Genomic DNA, 16634 nt, shown 5'->3' on the forward strand with positions numbered 1-16634 from the left:
AAGCCCAAATGTAGGCAGTGCTGAAAGGAAAGAAACATTTACTCTGCTTGGGCCTCTCAGGAGCATGGGAACACTCAGTCTTGGAGCAAGAACAACCTACTCTAGTGTATGCACAACACACAAAAGAATAAAGAAAGATCTAGACTGCCCATAGAAATTTTTTTCCTCCTCTTGGCTATACCATGAACACATATTTTGCAAAGGGGCAGATGAAGCTCCATCTCTAACGTCCCCTCAACACATCAACCCCAGAAAAAAAAGCTAAATTCTTACTTTGGTAGTTGAAGCTGGAGACGAGTTGGCCACTAGGCTCGTGATCACATCGCTGTTGACAGTGGTGCAAGCGGCGGTGGCCGGGGTGGGGAGCCGGGAGGGGACGATAGGCAGGGGCAGCAGCCCAGGTCGGTTGTTGCTGTTGGTGCTCACCGCGCTGCTGCAGTTGCTGCTGCTGACGTGATTGCCGTTGGAGCTCCAGTCCCGGCGATCCCACCCGGCCCGATAATCTCTTTCAAACCGGCTGTGGTGCCGTGACATCTCGATGGAGGGCAGCTTCTTCTCAAAGGGAACTCAAGAGCTTGCCTGAAAGATTAAAACGAAAGAGGTGTTAGGAATAAGGTCCCAGCACAGCGATTGTACTCTATAATCACCAGGGCAAGTCCCTGCCATGTCTCCTTTGCTTTAGGAGAGCACTGTTTCTCCCCTTTTCCCAGCTAAACGCCAGGAGGAAGAGACCAGTGTTGTAGTAATCGTTAATCTAGAACACAAATGAGAGAGTTTGGACAACTACAAGCATGCGGTGGAGAGACCAATCCCTCAGACCTGAGGAAACACCATCTGCCCAAACTCCAGCAGAATAAAAAGCAACAGCACACAAATCACGCAAAGCTGAGTTAGAAGAAAATCATCATTCAAATCTTCTGATAGCAGGAAAATGTTTCCAATAGCTCCGTCTTGCAGTTTTCTCAGTAGCCTTCAGATCATTTCTGCAACTCTTTTCTGCACCTGATGCATGACCAAGTATTAATCCCAAAGATCAGAGGGAGAAAAATCTACCTGCTAAATCTACCCGTTACTTCTCTATTTTCAAAGCCAAATATTGCTTTACTTGGCCCCCTCCCCTCCTTTTTGGTAGGCCTCTTCACTGCAAGCTCCTACAGGCATGCTTCGTCCTGTGACGCCTGAGCTCTCCGCAGAGTGCCTGGTCTCCAGGGCAGGCCAACGTGTCCTGTCTCCTCCCGTGCTTCTGGCTAGACTCAAAACACTTAATATACCTAAGACAATCAAATGACCAAGTCGCTTTGTGTGATCATCCCGTCCTTATCATTAGTTACCTCCTTAGTCTTTGTTATCCATAGATTTTTATCTGCCAGGGCCAAGACATCTGAACACAACGCTGGGAGTTGAGACTCCCAACTTCTAATCCTAGCTCTGGTAATTATATGTTACGTAGTATAGAGCAGCTCCTTAAGTCTTCCTGCCAAGGTCTCTTCACCTGCAGAATGGTGGCAATAATGCTATTTTCCCAGCAGAGTTCAGAGTAAGTGAAAGTTTACAGCATTTGGAATTGAAGAACAGTACACATAAATGCTAAATATATTTATTCTCATAAATAAATAATGAGTATCTAGGTCACTGCAGCATCTGATTTATTTTATTTGCAACACACGAACCAGTTAAGTTCTTTGTAATAATAACATCAGGTCAGTTGAAGCAATTTTGTTTCACAAATTCTTAGATACAAAAATGGACAGTAAAAACATCTGCTTGTAACGGCTGAGAAGGGAGCAGGAACCAAACTTACCCAGAAACTTAAAGATAAGAAACTACTTAAGAGAGATATAACTTAGAAGTGGTATAAAACAGTGTGCCTATCAACAATGTTAGTTATTCACCTGGTAGAAATTTTTAAAAAAGGCAAATAAACCCTACTATTATGGCTAAATAATTAAAGGTTCACCTGGTTCACCAGAGAGCTACTAGCTTGAGACGAAGAAAACTCTTCCTCAGTTTAAACTTCAATAAATGTGTATTAAAAAAACCCAAAAATTCCCTCCCACAATCATTATCTTCAACAAAAGGCCAAACCAAATCTCCCAAGAAGCTGCATTTGCAATGGTCGTGTTGCCCCTCTACAGGAGTGAGCACTTCCAGCAAGAACTTACACTGGGTACCACACAGCAATGTTGTAAATGCTGACCACAAAATTAACATTCCTCTTAATCCAACAGAGCCATCTATTTTTTCTCCGATAGGATTTGATGCAAGATTTTACTTGATAATTTGAGGGTTGAGGATTCACTGACATTTACTTAGATTCTTTCTTGTATTTTTGTGGCCATCTGATACTTTAATTCAGAAAGACCATTTTGTGTTTTCTAGAAGACCATGTGGAAATGACAGCTATACTCTGAACATGGCAAAAACCAGAGACACAAGTGCTGTGAAAGACGCTGTAGTGAAAACAGAAACTTTTTGGTTTAGTAGAGGTGAAGAAAGCAAGTTTTTCCTCTAGTGGCAACCATCTCAGAATAAAATCAGTACCTCAAGATAGCACCTTTAAAGGTTAGAAATTCCACAGGTATAAACCCCCTTCCTTTTGTTTTATAAACCTTTTGCAAAGCCAGGCAAAAAGGGAGACTGTAAACTGCAAACTACAATTTCAAAATATCCTTTATTATTCCTTGCCTTTGGAAAAGTTTCTTTTTAAATCCGCACGGTCTCCACCACTGTATGAAGCTATCTTTTTTGACTGTTTGGATGGTGGCTGTCAAATGAATGCCCTTCTCCTTCTGAGCTCAAGGATCTCCATTAGCTGTATTAGTGTACTTCTTGACAAGGCAACTAGAGAGAACCAAATCACATATCCCCCACCCACCCACACACTTGAGTATATCTGACATTTAATTCAGCGGAGAGCAGAGGCACACATGCACATAAGTCAATAGCTAGCAGTTTTTGCCACACGATCCAAGACACCATGCCCCCAGCAATTCTACTATCAGATGAGACTGACAGGCAATTACGTCAATAACAAGCAGGAAAAAAGCCTATGACTAAGCCATGCATTAAGAAGTTTACTTAAAACCCACCACCCTCTTCACGAGCAAACTCACTTCTTTGTCCAGCTTCCGTATTTCATGATATTTCCAATAAAAATTAAAAGCCAGGGCTGAATGTCACATTTTTTTCTATGCAACGCATTAAATATACACCACTTGTTTCAACATGTCATTTTTGGCTGGGTACAAAGATATTCAACAGCAACAAGATGTGCAGAAAACCCGGAGGGGATAACTATCTAATAAATGAGTATTCAACTGCAAGTGCTTGCTATTAATTGTTTAAAATTAGAAACAATATAAAATGTTCTCATAAATAGCTGCTGGGTGAGGTAAGAAATGGTTTGTGAACAGGCTAGCTAATTTTTAAATGTATTTTTGGATCCAGAGTTTATGCTTCGTCTAGACTATTTTTGTCAAAGATCATAATCATAATAATAATCCTTTAAATGTATTTTGTACTCATAAGAAAAACTTCTCCAACAAAGTGTGTCCCAAGCCAAGCATAATCACCACGGTCATCTGCATGGAACTTGACACGGGGCAGCATAAACCACCTTGAGAAACAGCAGTGACGGAGGCCAGTGGAAACCACACACGAACAGCAAGCAGGACAGCAGTCACTGTAATCAAAGATGTATGAGCATTTTCATCCTAATCCAGTTGCTACCGGTTCCAAAATACCCAACTCTAAACTAAAATTTTCCAGACGTGCATTCTTTTGGATTTATTTTTAAGAATAAACAAAAAAAACACCTTTCTGTTGGGGAGACAGGGAGAAGGAGAAAGATCAATACCTATACTACCTACAAATACCAATATCAATGGCTACAAATAATTCATATGTTTTCCCATTTTAAGGGAAGTTTTCATCAACATTCATATGAAAGCATTTTTCTCTTAAATAGCTTTAAGTCCCTCTAAACAGCACTAAGGAAGAGAAAGAAGCTTTTTACCTCGTTTTTCAGACTTGGGGAAATCCCAGTGCTGTCCACACTGAAGTCGCCGCCCCAGCTAAGCCTTGGCTAATTATAGATCTATCAACCTCAGTTTTGGGGCCGATTTTTCAGCTCGCACGAAGCTCCCTGCTGCCGCGTCTAGAAGTCAGGTCTCGAGCAGATAAGCCTAAAGCTATCTCAGATATGTCTACCCTACATCAGAGCCGTAAAACCGCAATGTAGACATAGCCAGCAATAGAAAGAACGTATGATTTGCGTATCTCAGAATAGAAGTCCATGAGGAGGCATACTGCATGCTGTTACTGCTGGAAATCACTCTGTACAGTTAATTCAGCTGACATACTATCTTGTGAAGGTGGTAAAGTCAATGAGACAGGCCTTCCCCCACTCTCTACTCAAGACGTAATCACTGGAGTAGCCGTGTGTCTTTAATCTTGACTAGAAAGGAAACGTGTGTTCCTGTTTGTCACATAGAATCAAAGGATTTTATTGTGCAGCCAAAAGGAACAAAAATTCTCTTAGAGGGGAAAAAAACCCCATCCTGCTAAAGAGAGAGAAGAGAAAAGAGAGAAACCCATAGTTGTTACTGGATGAACTGATAAATTCAAAGCAAAAAGGAGATCAAATTGGTATTAAGGGAGAGCTGTGGAAAAGGCTATAAGCTAAAGAAGAGAGATAGAGCAACCCGAGGAAAATAAAAATCCCATGACAAATCTGAAACGAGATTTAGAGATATGGCAAAGCAAACGAAATGCCTATCCCAGTCCCCAAAGACTACATCACTCTGTGTGTGTTGCAAAAATCATGCCAAAACATAGACAGCCCTCTGGCTTTCAGAGAAAGGTTAGGCAAAGCACTCTGGAGCCAGGCATGAGGGTTACACGTGCACCTGACCCTTTCCTCCATGATTTACCTTCACAGCAAGACGGGCTTGGGAGGGTAGAACAGGGAAGAGTAACAGAGTAATGAAACAATACTGAATGCCCTTCTGAGGAATGTGACAAGTATCTCTCCTAGCCCTCCAAGGCCAAAATATGCAATGCAGCAGGTGAGAAAGACCATAAAAAGAAATTACTTTAAATCTATCACTCTTGAGGGAAAGTAAAATGTGAGAGTACCCCTGCTCGAGAAAATAACTTTTTCTACAACCAGGAGTTTTAGAAATGTCTCATATAAACAGCTTGCTCAACAATAAAATTTGAGAAAGTTTTTCTGCAAAACGTGAGCATCTTCGGGACTAAAATGTGGGGCACCTACACAGATGACTACATCCAGCCTCCAAATTTACCCAAAACACTTTGGCCATTTGGAAATCCTCCTACCTTCTTAATTGAAAACCACCTTCCTCCTGGTACTCGTTTTTCATCACATCTCTTATGCAAGCTCATTTGTTCCTTGTTTCCACAGCTTCCACACACATACACAGAGGCAAGAAAAAGACCAGAGGCATTTGAGATAGCAGCGTGCTAACTACAGGCCTCTTACCAGGTTCAAACAGATCATTGCTGCAGATTTATTAAACTTAAGTGATTAACATTTCATTTTATGCTCGATACATTTAAACACAGCCCTTCTTCCCCCAAGCCCAAAACACTCACAGTTCTGCAGAAAAAATGTTTCCTATTCATGTTCCTCTAAATGACAGTCCGGCTCGAGCCTTAGAGCAGCTTTTTCGCTGCTCTCCACGCTTATCTAGTCAAGGTCTCCTTAAAACGCCTGTCCTCACAGATATAAATATAAGGAAAAACAGGCTTTCAGCCAGTCTGAAGCTAGAGAATCAGATTTCTTAGACTATTAGTCAACTTCATTAAGTGACTTCAAAAATAAAGGTCAACCTTTTAATTTAAATTTTTCCTGGGTAAGCATTTGTTTCTAAATTTACCTTTTAAATAATAACATTAGAGAAATATGATAGGCAAGAGAGGCTGGGAGACAGAGCAACGGAAGTAAATACACGGTCATTAGGGAAATGGAAGAAAGGAAGAAAGAAAGAGTCTGAAACATTAAAATAAGCAGCTAAATAGCCTTACATGTTTTCAGACTGAATGAATGGAAGCACAGATAAAATAGCCTATTACAGAGCTTCAAAAGCAGTTAAGTGCATGTAAAGCCTAAGTATTTTACGAGATCCTCACAAAAAAAAAGATGAGGAAGAAGAGGGAGATTTGCTGTAATCAGATCTAGTGTGAAGAACTGTAACTGATAAAGAAGAAGATGTCTAAGTACCTAAGCTTGAATGATTTCAGATATACGCTGCAGGGAAAATGTTACTGGATGCAGTTTTATCAGAGCATACCGACACAACCACCTCTTCCTGAGGCACAGGACTGAAGACATAATTTATGCATACAGCACCAAAATCACATTGAAATATATCAATGTTACCATAAATTCTGGATATAACTCAATAGTAAGGTCATACATGCACACATATTACACACATGTAAATGTGTCTTTAAGAAAATCTTACAAATAAAATAGGGTACCAGCAGACCTGGCAGCTTCCAGAGATACTCTTCACTTCAGAAGTGTGACAAACAAAATGTTTTATTCGAGCTCAACATTATTTATAACCTACAAAGACTTTCTTAGACACATATGGAATCACTGTTATAAGCCTACATGGATCTGACTAATCCATTTTCACAATTTTTACTTAACTTCTTTTTTTCCATTTGGGTGACTTCATTGAAAGACTTCTTTGTTAGACAAAGGCAGTAGGAATCCAATCAAGAGATTCTGTAAAGCTGAACTACAAGCAGCTGTGTAGAAAGATAAGACCCAGAAATATTTGAGGGGCAAGGAAACAACTTTATTATCAAGCAAGGTCTACTTTTGTAAACCCCTGATTTAGTCTTGTAAACAGTTGTAAAGCTCTTGTAAAATCCAAGACAAGGCAGAGAGACTTGAGCTGCTTTGCTACAATCAGATCTTAAAAAAAAAAAGAAGAAAAAAAAGCCCAAATCCTAACCCTGTAAGTGATAAAGGAGCAGTAGATTTAAGAGATTATATGGGATTTAATTTTCCAAATATATGCTGGAGGAGGCAATGCTTTGGGACATATAAAAAAAAAAATCAGAGCAGCAGTGTCTTCTCAGGATAGAGTTCACTATGCAAGAAGCACAAATGAGACTTTTGCTTCTCTGTCTCGAAATATTGTAGAAAAGTGTGTACACTTAGTATTTCTGAGTACTTAAGATGGATATGGAAATCTCCTCTTCAGATAGGTAAAAGATAAAATAGACTAACCAACTGGAAAGAAAGACCAGCCACAATGAGAGCGAAACCATACCTTACCAGTCTGGTTGCTTTCTCTCCAAGTTGGGAGAATATATCTTCCTAAATAAGGGGTTACTAAAATATCTGTATGCATATGCTTTATTACTAAGCTTCTTGGAAATTTATCTTCAATATGATCATTTCCTATATTTCATCATTTGCTTTCAAATGCTAATTCCTTTACAACCTGAGTGGAGTAGATTAACATATCCTGCAATTCACTGATCATGAGCATTGGTAGGGTGAGAAAAATTCACAGAGGTCCAGCGGCATCTGTGGTCCTGCTGCTCACCCTGTTGGAACAGAAGATGAAGACCAGTCCCACCTTGAGCCCTGCTGCTTGCCAAATTCGGACACATACAAAGTTACGGGGTTTACATCAGGCGCAAGAGTTTCCTTCTACGGAAGCCTCCCATCATCCAAGTGTCTTGGACTATTTTGAAAAGCCTTCATCCACATCCTCAGATGCACTTATTGTCAATTATAAATTGATAGAAAACATGTCAAAATATACTAGTTTGGGATATGTATCTGGAGAAAATTCCTAACGCCATTCCTCTCTCTTCAGGCTTTTATTGGAAAGATCTCCCACTTGATCTGGTTCTCCCCCTTGGCTTGTTGCAAACCACCCCCCCAAAAGCTCAGAGCAGAACTCGACCCTCACCACCCCCCATTCTCAAAAATCAGTTCTAGCTGCCATTTGCTGCAGATTCTTGGGCTTTCCAAGGTCCTTCTGCAGCAACGTGACTGGAATTTTGCACAGCAGTTTTCTAAATGAAAATCCACCAGAACTTTACACAAAGGCATAATAACTTTCTCAGATGTCTCTACAGGGTTCCAGGTAGCCAGCACTGTCTGGAACCCAGCCTTGTTAAAAATGGGGAGAGAGAAAAACATGACGTTCCTCTGTAACACTCCTGCTTGCAAAACACTGCCCAAAACATTGACTTCCCTAATTAAATTACCTCATTAGCATGAAAAGCAAACAAAAGAAAACCAAATGCCAAAAGCTGCTATGTTAAAGGCCAGTTTGTGGAGGGTTTGTGCAGAAAGACTCACATGGCAGAGCTGGTGGCCAGCACCCCGACTCCCGGCACAGGGGCTGGCTGAACGTCAACTGGTGGCCAGGGTCCAAAGGTGCCCACCAGGGAGAGGTAGAGGAGGGAAGACAGGGACATGACTAGATTTCTTCTGGGGAAATGGGCCATCTTCTCAAAACGCATTAAGTGGTTGCCAGCACCTGACATAGCTAATATCGCCTAAGACTTCATAGTTAATAAAGCAGAAATGTAGAATAAGCTACTGTCAGTGTTGCCAAATGTCACAAATTAAATCTCACAAAATTTAATTATCAGGATCTTGGCTCTTTTGGGGCTGGTTTCTTGGGCAGGGGGGAGGAGGGGACTAGGCCTTCAAATTACATTTGGACAAGGCAGGAGAAATTTCCTTTGATTTACTGCCATTCTCAATTTTCCAGCCCTTGGGGAAGACTGATCAATCAGTCTTAGAGGAGAACGCTCTCTGCCAAGGAAAGGGTTAAATGGAGCATATTTTACAGCAAAAGCTCTCTGGATCGCCCGTATTGCTGCAAAACTGTATAATAAAGAAACTGAACTTTGAATTTCCCTCTTATAGGATATTTTTGGGTCATTCCACCCCTGTCATTGTTCACATTTAAAAAGCTTCTGCTAGCACCAGGGGAAGTAGTAAATTTTCTCTTCCAGGACTGATGCCCTCTGACCACACAGAGTTTTCTGACATTTTGTTAAAAGGAGACCACAAATCAAGACCACATGTACACTTACAGCATGAAACAGTCACTAACCATCTGGTATATAAAAAGAGCTTATTACATGCAAAATGCCTCAGAAAAAACCAAGAAACATTAAATCTACTGAACATTAGACTAGCACAGTCCATATCAACATACATCCAAGTGCCTTCGAGGTTTTAACATGATTTGCTTAACGCTGTTGTCTGAGGTAGGAAAGTGCAGTTATCCCGATTCTGCAATAAGAAACTGAATTTCCAGAGACTATGAAAGATCCCTACACCAAGGGGAGTAACTACAGTTTTTCCAATTTCTGGTGCCCTAAATGCAGGACTGTTGCTAACGTCCACTCACATACCCTCAAAAGCTACCTTGCTCTTCCTTTAAGGAGCCACACATATTCTTGTCACACTTTTGGAGGTTGTGAAGGGCCTGGAGAGGAGAGTTTCTCCGCATATTTCCATGAGACATTTGTTTGCATCATGGCACCGGTACCATCAGTACCAGTACATCAGTACCAGGTGCTCCTTTTCCTGGCTGGACATATTGGACTTCTAGCTCACCCGGCAGACACTCAGGGCTTTCAAATCTAAATGTTCCCTTCCCGGTGCATGTCACTGAAGTTGGCCAGAGCCCCCATTACCTCTCCGTCTGCAGTCACAGCTCATCACCTCTGTGTAGCCTAACCATGCTTCATAAAATGGATTGATTTTATTTTCAGTTGGTTCAATAGAATAAGTATCACGTACATCCACTTGCTATCTTTGTTTTGTTTTGAAAGGCGATGCTTCAAGAATTAGAGGGACAGTGCCACCATCCTAATGAATTAATACCACACCCAGTATCAAAGTTAACTGCTTCTCAGCTTGTTCCTGTGCCTCTTAAAAGCTATTCCTGTTATCACTTCTTCCACCACCCTCACTTAAAATCGCCACCAGCGACTCATGTTTTATGTTTTCAACTGTCGGATGAAGACTGTTTGCTGAATGCAGTAAATCAGCAACCTACCTTTTCTAGGCCAGAGCTCTGAAGCTTTTAATTAGCTGCTTTAGAAATAACATGATCAAATAAGAATCAGCTCATTTCTCAAAAGCACAAACCACTCACCGTATCCCTCTCAAGATACGTTAGGTGATGTAAAACCTTCAAAAATTACAGAGAGAAATCAAATCACGTTTGGTAAGCACCTACTTAAATATGGATTTAAGAATACCAAGAATCTAGTTATGAATACAACTTTAAAACTCCTAGATTTGCAAGCACTGGCCAAAATGTTTGCATTTTATCCTGAATAGCAATCATTCATTTTCGTTCAACCAAAGCTGTCAAAAACTCTATATGCAGTCTTGTAGCGAGATTCTTATATACATGCCAAATGCCTGTATAGCAAACATCTGGCCCCACTTCTGTTCCATGGATTTGCCAAAGCCTAAGTCCATCAGTTGTTTTTTTCTTCTGACTTTTTTTTTTTTTTTCTCTCTGCTGTGCCTCAGGTCGTTTTTCTTAAAATGAAATCATTAAAACAGGCAGAAAGAACGGAGGAAGGCGGAGTAAGAGGAAGAGCTGTAGCATCTGAGCAATCTTCCAGTGGGACTAATTTTACTAGGTATTTGTGCTACTGCTACCAGTCAATCACTACAAGTATTATTGAGAAACCAAAAAAAAAAATTAAAATTAAACTGCATTTAGCAAAGAATATTGGCATAGAAAGAAGGAAAAACACATAAGCTCTTCTATAAACTAGAAGCTCAGTTTACTCAAATGTCCTCAATATCAATATAAAATGTATTAACATAAAAAAAAAATAACTTGCTGTTCCCTTATTTTGCATTCATTTTACATCCGTACTTCTCCGAGGCAACAGATCAGAATGGTGCATTGCCTTCCCCTCAGGCCAAGTGTAATAAACAGGCAGGTGTAATATAAGGCTGCGGTGTCTCAGCTCTCCTCCCAAACAATTGATCTTCCAGGCCTACAGTGTAATTCAGTCTTGGTAGTTCCCTTCACATGCTTCATTCCTGATCGGTCAATTATTTCAAATCAAGCAGAATTAAAGTGTTATTTTTGTGAGGGGGGATGATATTCACCAGTGACCAAAGTGAAACTAATAAACTAATTTCCCTTTACTGCCTTGGGCAAAACAGAAAAATTCAAGTCTATGAAAGAAAGACTGCAGCTGTTTCATCAGTCTGTTGCCCAAACGCGCTTGCAATTTACTATCTTTAAATTCAATTTTTGTTCACAGGACAATTTTGGAAACAGAACACAACAAAAAGAAAACAGCAACAAAGGAAGCAGCAAGGGTATATGACTGCAAGACAGAGCTGTGCAGTGCGAGCTTCCCGAGAGGAGGGGAATAGCACTCTCCTGTTCTTTGAAACAGAGCGTATTCCTCCTGCCAGTAGCAAATTTATCCAGTAGATGTCAACACCAGCAAAAAATATGCGTAAAGCCAACCTTAACAGCAACAGTAGTCACTTCAATTTACAGGAGTGCATCAGAGGATAGTTTAATATTTGGAAGCATCGCATACTCATTCTCTACCATCCCATCCCTGCGTCTTCCAGTATGGATCCAGCCTGGCCCATCTGTCAATAAACATATGTGAAGCAAAATAATTTCTTTTTTTGCTTTTAGAATAATTTTGTCTGGTTTGCTGGAAAATGGAAAAATTGCTCACGAACACGTGATTACTTTCAGATTAGATCAGAGGAAATTTTTCAGAGGAGGAGCAGGGAGAAGGGTGAGCAAAATACTATGCGGTGCAAAGCCACTACTACAAGCACAATCTTCGTAGTTACCAAATATAATCTGAAGAGGGCTGTTCCCTTCTGACCTTTTGCTGCATGGTTAAGCAATGCAATGATTTCATGGATTTTGCTCTTTCCTCAAGAAGTTTCTCAGCCTACAACAGTGACCTGAGATTCCCACGCCGACCCCAGGTCAACAGATACTTGTTGTTCCTGTAAGGCTTTTTTCTTTTTTGCAATACACCAAGGACAGTCTGTTGTAAGCCTTTTAGTGTTATTATCACTCCAAAGACTGAATTTGCTGACAAGTTTTAACCATGCAAAAAAACAAGGCCATTGCTGTTGACATGTTTAAATCTACTATTAAGATCTGACTGTTTGAACAGCTTGTGTGTAGAATCTGAAGTACAGATTTCTGTTTCCTTTTTGTTTATTTTTAGATAAACCTTGTGTTTCTACTCTGCAATGTTTGCATTTGGCTGCTGAGCATGCAGTAATCGCATACATTATATGCATTGCTTAGAGACACTTTGCATCACAGCCCATCAGGTTTTTTTGGATAGATGAAAAGAGAAGGGAAATAACAGATCATTTTCCTGATTGATTAATCTTTCCTCACATTGCCATTTCCTCATAAACATGAGGAGAAAAACCCAAAGTATGTTGTGACATCTAATAGTGAGACATTGAAGCAAATTATTTTATTACTGCTCCAAAACTTACTAAGGAGTTTGTTTTCACAGAGATCTAAAACATGGCAAGGAGACATAAATGAATATATTACAGAGACTTATCACTTTGAGCAGAGTTATTTCTCACGTGTAAACCTTACAGCTCTTACGAGAAGCATACCTCCTACGTAACAGCAACGATGTAGTTGCAGCTTATCTAATCAGTTTGGCCAGGAATTCGGGATCTTTGAAAAAGCAAAAACAGTGGCCAAAAGCTGAGACTGCGAATTACCATCATTTAAGCAATTCTTAGGCATCAGCGGAAGCAGGCATGGGAAGATCAGGCAAAGGCACCGCACCAATAATCCTAACAGATGATGGCATGTGAGAGAATAAAGTCACAGCTCTAAACACTGGGGAAAGGCATCGAATGCCAAATCTAGCACTGTGCGATGCGAGGCACCAGCAGCACACCCCATTTCGGGAAGCCACGTCCTGCTCCACAGCTCTAGGTGCAGGCACGCACTACCCAAGACAGAGCCATAAATAGTTTGGAGATAAGACGCATATCTTATGAGGCACACCGGAGTTTCGCAGCCTTGTATGAGCAATTCTTTTAATTACCGTCAACATTTTCTCTGAATTCCCATCTCAAAGAAGCAGTGGAAACTTTTGATTTGCTGTGACACCTTGATTGCCGTGTGGATGAGTCACTGCACCATTTCTGCTAGTCTTACGAATTTATAGATTTTTAAGGCCAAAAAGCACAGGAGGCTGTTACAATCGCTCTGCTCTGGCTCTGTGAACAGCATGGCCCTCCCGCCTCATCCAGCAACCTGCCTGTCTGACAGAAATAGGGACTAGGTAAGTCACACATAAAATTGTAATATACGTCTAAGCTTGCCCATAAACACCTGAACAGTTCCCTCTCAAAAAAAAAAAAAAAAAGTGTTAAATTATTGATTATTGCAACGAACTAACTTACTTTTCTCATCAACGTCTTTTTTCCTAGTAGTTTATCTAAAGTGGGGAGGCTGCAGGGGCGGTGTCTGTGGGAGAAGGGCAGGGCCTGCCCTGTGTCCCTCACAGCCAGTTCCAACCGGTTCCAGCCAGTTCCATGATGGCCCCACCGCAGGGCAGAGCTGAGCCCATCAGCCAAACTGGCGGTGCCTCTGTGAAACATTTCTAAGAAGGGGCAAAACCACTGCACAGGCAGTGAGGAATGAGAAAAAAAAGTGTGAGGAATGGCCCTGCCAACACCAAGGTCGGAGGGAGGAGGGGGAGAAGGTGCTCCAGGCGCCGGAGCAGGGATTACCCTGCAGCCTGTGGAGAGGACCACAGTGGAAGCAGATATCCATGCTGCAGCCATGGAGGACCTCACAGGCCTCTCCTCATGGAGAGGAGCCCATGCTGGAGCAGGCTCCTGGCAGGAGCTGCGGCCCATGAAGGACCCACGCTGGAACAGGCTTATCCTGAAGGACCGTGTCCCGTGGGAGGGACCCACGCTGGAGCAGGGAAGAAGCATGAGGAGGAAGGAGTGGCAGAGAGGAGCTGTTATGGACTGACTGCAGCCCCCAGCCCCCATCCTCCCACTGGGGAGGGGGAGGTGGAAGAGTTGGGAGTGAAGGAGTGAAGTTGGGCCTGGGAAGAGAGGGGGGCTCGGGGAGTTTGTTTTAACTTTTCTCTTTGTTTCTCACCATCCAACTCTATTTTAATTGGCAATAAACTAATTTTCCCCAAGTTGAGTCTGTTTTGCCTGTGATGGTACTTTCTAAGAGATCTCCCTGTCCTCATCTTGACCCATGAGCTTTTTCATCTTATTTTCTCTCTCTGTCCTGTTGAGGAGGGGGATTGAGAGAGTGGCAGGGTGGGGGTCTCAACACTGGCCACGGCCAACCCACCACAGCGGCAAAGACCTGCAGCAAAAAAGAACTAATTTTTTTTTTCTTCCAGAATCTCCCATGGCAGTTCACACACTCATTCTCTGTAGTAGTGTGGAGGAGGGACAGAAAGTACTGAGTATTTCTGTATCTGCAATATTTTAGTGTATTTATGAAAGACACCATGGGGAAGACCTCCTACATTATTAAGAAGGCTGGGGTTTTGCTTTATTACTTGCTTTGAAGACATGCGCTTTATTCCCAGTTTCTTACAAAATTTTGCTCCATGCATTGTATCATTGTATTTTTGCCTATCCGCTTGTAAATAATTTCTAAGCTGACGTAAGTGTATGAGCTGCTTGGAATGATCTTCACAGATGGAGTGCTCTACCAATTGCTTTCCTGAATAAAGTACATATCCATTGCATTTCCTTGATCTTTTAGGTAAGTAATAACATCCACTGAGGATGGATTAGACATACACTTCGAAATAATGCCTGTCTATAACTAGATGTCTTATTTCCCAGCATTCACATAATGGCCCCATTACTGTGGCCAGGCTAAACAGAGTAATTTGTTTAGAAGTTTCCTTTCTTTTTTCTTTATTAGCAGAGAAGTCCAACTTTGTCTATTTACTGAATCCTATGATTTTCCGAAGGTTATTTTCAATGGTCCCGAAGACTGCCTCTACTGATTCTTCAGAAACAGACTCTCCAGAGCATTTCATTCAAAATTCTTAATACACAAATTTGCAAGATGCCCTTTCTTCTCCTGCTTTGGTCTTCATTCCCAAAGTTACAGTTTCTAGCAAAATTTTCCTACACAAGGTTATCCAGTTCCTCGTATTTTAATACAATGATAAGCATTTATGTGGCACTCTTCATCTTCAAAGCACTTTCCAAACATTAAATATTTAATGCTTATGGCATCCCTCTTACTCTCAACCCCATTTTACAGGTAGGGAAACAGACTCACAGGTTAAGTGATTTTGTTTCAAGTCACATCACAAGTTGCTGACGGACGTGAGCCCAGAACATAGGAGCTCAGATTTTCAGTTCCATACTCAAAACCAGACCAGCCTTGTTCTTTCACTTAAATAATAAAACTAATAATGAAAAAACTTGCTCTTGTTCAGGGAGAATTTGTCTGCCTCTTTGGAGGTTCTAAATGCAACCCAAAAAACCACAGGAAAAGCACCCCAAAATGATCCAGGAGGGGAGCTACCAGCTTTGCAATGCATATCCTCTCTTTCCAGTGTTCTAGAGGGAAACCCATAAACGCACATTATCAGAAAACGGGACAATATGTTTTTCAAGCATTTATATACAGCCATACACACACACATATATATTCTCAACCACTGCCTAAACTGAGACCAGAGACCTTCCAGCCAGAGAAGAATTTGCAATTTAAAAACTGAAGTATGTTTCAAAATGGCATCACTAAAGAGCTTTAGTATTTGATAAGAAGATTACAGTATATTCAATTGCACACAGCAAAAGCCCTTTAAAATAAAGTGCAGGAATAGTGAAGCCAGGCATTTGCAACAAGATAACAAGAAGCTAATCGGCCAGTGGAAAAGGTGCACCGTGCTGCAGAGAGTGTTCAGGAGCCGGTCAGGTTTCGAAACTCAAATAATGAGTGGGGTTTTTTTCAGCTTTAACATTTTTCATAATCCAAGCGGGAGGTCTAAACACAGGCTGTATGCAACATTAACTGTATTTCCCTTTAACAGGCTTCTATGGGAACAAATGTTCAGTGTCAGGCTGGTACTATACGTCCATTTAATTGAGCTGAGAGAACTCTCCTGCCCCCGAAGAAAGCTCATCTCTTCTCTCCATGGATGCGACTGCAGAGCTAGCAGATAATATCTGGCCCTCACTCATTATTTATACAACCACCTAATTATCTCCCAGAGACTCCCCGTTTTGTAGAAGTTTCTTTCTGGAAACGTCATCTGATGGCTGAATGGAAAGCCAAATTCAGCCCTAGGTACCGTGACGGTGAGTGCCCTATCCCTGACAGCCAACACTAGAGCACCCCTTGCTACGACACGCAGGAAGCGGCACAGGAGCCTGCAGTACCGCTCACACGAGAGATGTGCTCCTGGCATTACACTCAGGTCTGTTGAAGATTTCTCCTGGGAAATGCACACGTGCAAGATCAACAGTATGAAAACACAGTTGAGAGTTTAAGAGAAACATAGTATGGGTAGGACCCAAAGATAAAGAAAAAATCTATCTGCATATTGCACAATTTCCTCAT

At 41.4% G+C, this 16634-nt stretch overlaps 1 protein-coding gene across 6 annotated transcripts in view; it reads right to left on the reverse strand.

The window, feature by feature from the left end:
- Positions 1-16634, reverse strand: part of KLHL29 (kelch like family member 29) — a 409537-nt gene that overhangs the window by 256019 nt on the left and 136884 nt on the right. For all 6 annotated transcript variants that reach the window (XM_075497845.1, XM_075497842.1, XM_075497840.1 and 3 more), the window contains one exon: positions 274-579. In XM_075497845.1, the coding sequence (XP_075353960.1) occupies positions 274-534 (261 nt within the window). In that variant the 5' untranslated portion in view covers positions 535-579. The remainder of the gene's footprint in view (positions 1-273; positions 580-16634) is intronic.

This window comes from Mycteria americana, chromosome 3 (assembly GCF_035582795.1).
Source record: "Mycteria americana isolate JAX WOST 10 ecotype Jacksonville Zoo and Gardens chromosome 3, USCA_MyAme_1.0, whole genome shotgun sequence".
In the NCBI taxonomy this organism is placed as follows: Eukaryota; Metazoa; Chordata; class Aves; order Ciconiiformes; family Ciconiidae; genus Mycteria; species Mycteria americana.